The sequence below is a fragment of the Melanerpes formicivorus genome, unplaced genomic scaffold, assembly GCF_026170545.1.
Source record: "Melanerpes formicivorus ecotype bairdi unplaced genomic scaffold, bMelFor1.0.p_v2 SCAF_2041, whole genome shotgun sequence".
Lineage (NCBI taxonomy): Eukaryota > Metazoa > Chordata > Aves > Piciformes > Picidae > Melanerpes > Melanerpes formicivorus.
The window spans coordinates 27278-30427 of record NW_027144392.1 but is presented as its reverse complement, the minus strand read 5'-3'; the positions used below and the strand labels follow the sequence as shown (position 1 = coordinate 30427).

Below are 3150 nucleotides of genomic sequence, written 5' to 3'. Positions count from 1 at the left end.
CCTGGAGGTGTTGAAGGCCAGGCTGGATGAGCAACCTGGGTTGGTGGGAGGTGTCCCTGCCTGTGGCAGAGAGTTTGGACCTGGATGGTCCTGAAGGTCCCTTCCAACCCAAACCATTGATCTCTCAGGAGGAGTCTCCAGCGTCACAAAGTGCTGTTTGTGTTTGCAGACACAGCCTCCCCTCGCCTCTCCTCAACAGTCTTTCTGTTTCTTTCCCCACAGGGCAGAACACAGAAGTATGATAGCAACAGGAGGAGTCATAACAGGACTGGCTGCCTTGAAAAGGCAAGACTCTGCCAGATCCCAGCAGCATCTCAACCTTGCCACAGCTCCAGCCTCCGAGGAGCAGAAGCCGGTGCGGCGCCGGCCCCGGGCGGACGTGGTGATCGTCAGGGGCAAACTCCGCCTCTACTCCCCCTCGGGCTTCTTCCTGGTTCTGGGGGTGCTGATCGCCTTCTTCGGCATCGCCATGGCCATCCTGGGCTACTGGCCCGAGAAGGAGCAGCTGCTGGGGGCGGCGGAGGCGGTGGCGGTGAACGGGACGCGGGCGGGGGGCGGGCGGGGCGGGCTGCTGCCGCGCTTCGTGGAGCAGCACCTGCACTCGCACCGCATGAAGATGCTGGGGCCCTTCACCATGGGCATCGGCATCTTCATCTTCATCTGCGCCAACGCCGTGCTGCACGAGAACCGCGACCGGGAGACCAAGGTCATACACATGAGGGACATCTACTCCACCGTCATCGACGTCCACACCCTGCGCCTGCGGGAGCAGCAGCAGCCGGGGGGCGCCGCCGGCAGCCTGCTGGGCGAAGGAGAGCTGCGGCCGGGCGGCTCCTGCGCCTCCCAGCTGGCGGCCAACACCCTGGCGCCCTTCTCCGCCTTCAAGAGCGGCTTCCGGGCGGACAGCTCTGCCGAAGAGGATGAGGTGACCCTGGCTGAAGAGAGGACCGCCGGCAGCCTCCTGCCGCCCCTGCTGGCTGAGCGCTCCGGGTCGGTCTTCGGGCTCTACCCTCACTGCAGCAAGGCTGCGGATGAGCGAGGCAGCAGCTCCGCCCGGTGCGGCGCCACATCCATCGTCTCCTCTTCCATCAGCGCGTTCACCCTGCCCGTGATCAAGCTGAACAACTGTGTGATCGACGAGCCCAGCATAGACAACATCACCGAGGACTCCGAGATCTCCCAGAGCCGCTCCAGGAACCTGTCCATGGATTCCTTGGCCCTGCCGGCGGCCGACACCGAGGAGCGCTGCAGGCCAGCCACGACCCTGCTGCCGCGGCACAGCTCCCTCGTGGACACTCCAGCCGAGCAGTCCAGGTCGTCCATCGCTCTGGGACCGAGCACAGGGAAGCTGTTATCTCCTGGTGCCGCCAGGAAGCAGTTTGGGTCCAACACATCTTTGCACCTTCTGTCTTCACATTCCAAGTCCCTGGACTTGGACAGAGGTCCCTCCACGCTCACAGTCCAGGCGGAGCAGAGGAAACACCCCAGCTGGCCCAGGCTGGACCGCAGCAACAGCAAAGGCTACGTCAAACTGGAAAACAAAGAGGACCCGATGGACAGGCTGCTTGTGCCCCAGGCAGCAGCCAAGAAAGACTTCACCAACAAGGAGAAGCTTCTCATGATCTCCAGGTCTCACAATAACTTGAGTTTTGAACACGATGAGTTCTTGAGTAACAACCTGAAACGAGGAGCCTCTGAAACCAGGTTTTGATGCTGCGGCTTAGGAGAGGCCACACAGTGTTTTTAACTCAATAAAAACAAACCCCCAGCCCCACCACTGCCCCTGGGACAAGTGTTTCCCTTTCAGTGAGACAGTGCAAGCCTGTTTTTAACCAAATGCTTGACAGCCCATTGCATTTCATTTGTGTAAAGAGAGATCTTGGGTGATGCCAGGGGGTTTCTGTCCTGGCACCATGCAGCTGCACCTCTGTCCATTGCCAGTGCCCAGAGAGCTTTGGAGAGACCGGTTTCAATTCCTCCCCCCACCCCCCAGACCATTATTTCTTTTGTTCTCTGTAAGCATGTTAGGTTTTACAACCACAGAATTGTCAAGGTTGGAAGGGAGCTCAAGGCTCAGCCAGTCCCAACCCCCTGCCATGGGCAGGGACACCTCACACTACAGCAGGTTGCTCACAGCCACATCCAGCCTGGCTGCAAACACCTCCAGGCAGGAGGCTTCCACCACCTCCCTGGGCAACCTGTGCCAGGCTCTCACCACCCTCCTGGGGAACAACTTCTTCCTCACATCCAATCTCAATCTCCCCATTTCTAGTTTTGCTCCATCCCCCGCAGTCCTATCCCTCCCTGACACCCTCAGAAGTCCCTCCCCAGCTTTCTTGGAGCCCCCTTCAGACACTGGAATTTTATCAGTTTGACTCCAGAAGCTTACATTAGGGGGGAGAAAGCTTTACCTGCCAGCTCTGGTTATGGAAAGCCTGCTAGAGTCTCAAAGTAGTGCTTGCAGCCTAGAATGGGGACTGGGCAGGAGCACACCCTGCAGTTCTGCACTCCGGTAGTGTCTTTAGAATAGAATAGAATTAACCAGGTTGGAAAAGACCTTCAAGATCATCAAGTCCAACCTATCACCCAGCACCATCTGATCAAATAAACCATGGCACCAAGGGCCTCAGCCAGGCTCTTCCTAAACACCTCCAGGGATGGGGACTCCACCACCTCCCTGGGCAGCACATCCCAGTGGCCAATCTTTCTTGCTGGGCAGAATTTCTTCCTCACCTCCAGCCTAACCTTCTCCTGGCACAGCTTCAGACTGTGTCCTCTTGTTCTGCTGCTGGCTGCCTGGGAGAAGAGACCAGCCCCCACCTGGCTCCAACCTCCCTGCAGGGAGTTGCAGAGAGCAAGAAGGTCTCCCCTGAGCCTCCTCTTCTCCAGGCTAAGCAACCCCAGCTCCCTCAGCCTCTCCTCACAGGGCTGTGCTCCAGACCCCTCCCCAGCCTCCTTGCCCTTCTCTGGACACCTTCAAGTCTCTCAATGTCTTTCTTGACCTGAGGAGCCCAGAACTGGACACAGGACTCAAGGTGTGGCCTAAGCAGTGCTGAGCACAGGGCACAAGGACTTCCCTGCTCCTGCTGGCCACACTCTTCCTGATGCAGGCCAGGATGCCCTTCTTGGCCACCTCCTTCTTGGCTGCCT

General features: G+C 58.8%; 1 protein-coding gene across 1 annotated transcript; it reads left to right on the top strand.

Annotated features, from left to right (window-relative positions):
- Positions 1-229: 229 nt before the first annotated feature.
- TMEM200A (transmembrane protein 200A) lies at positions 230-2746 on the top strand. Its single transcript, XM_068171143.1, has one exon. The coding sequence runs from the start codon at positions 239-241 to the stop codon at positions 1709-1711; it is 1473 nt and encodes a 490-aa protein (XP_068027244.1). The 5' UTR covers positions 230-238; the 3' UTR covers positions 1712-2746.
- Positions 2747-3150: the final 404 nt, after the last annotated feature.

Bases quoted from the DNA above. Each gene is read 5' to 3' on its own strand.
- TMEM200A (XM_068171143.1), top strand. From the start codon at position 239: ATGATAGCAACAGGAGGAGTCATAACAGGACTGGCTGCCTTGAAAAGG.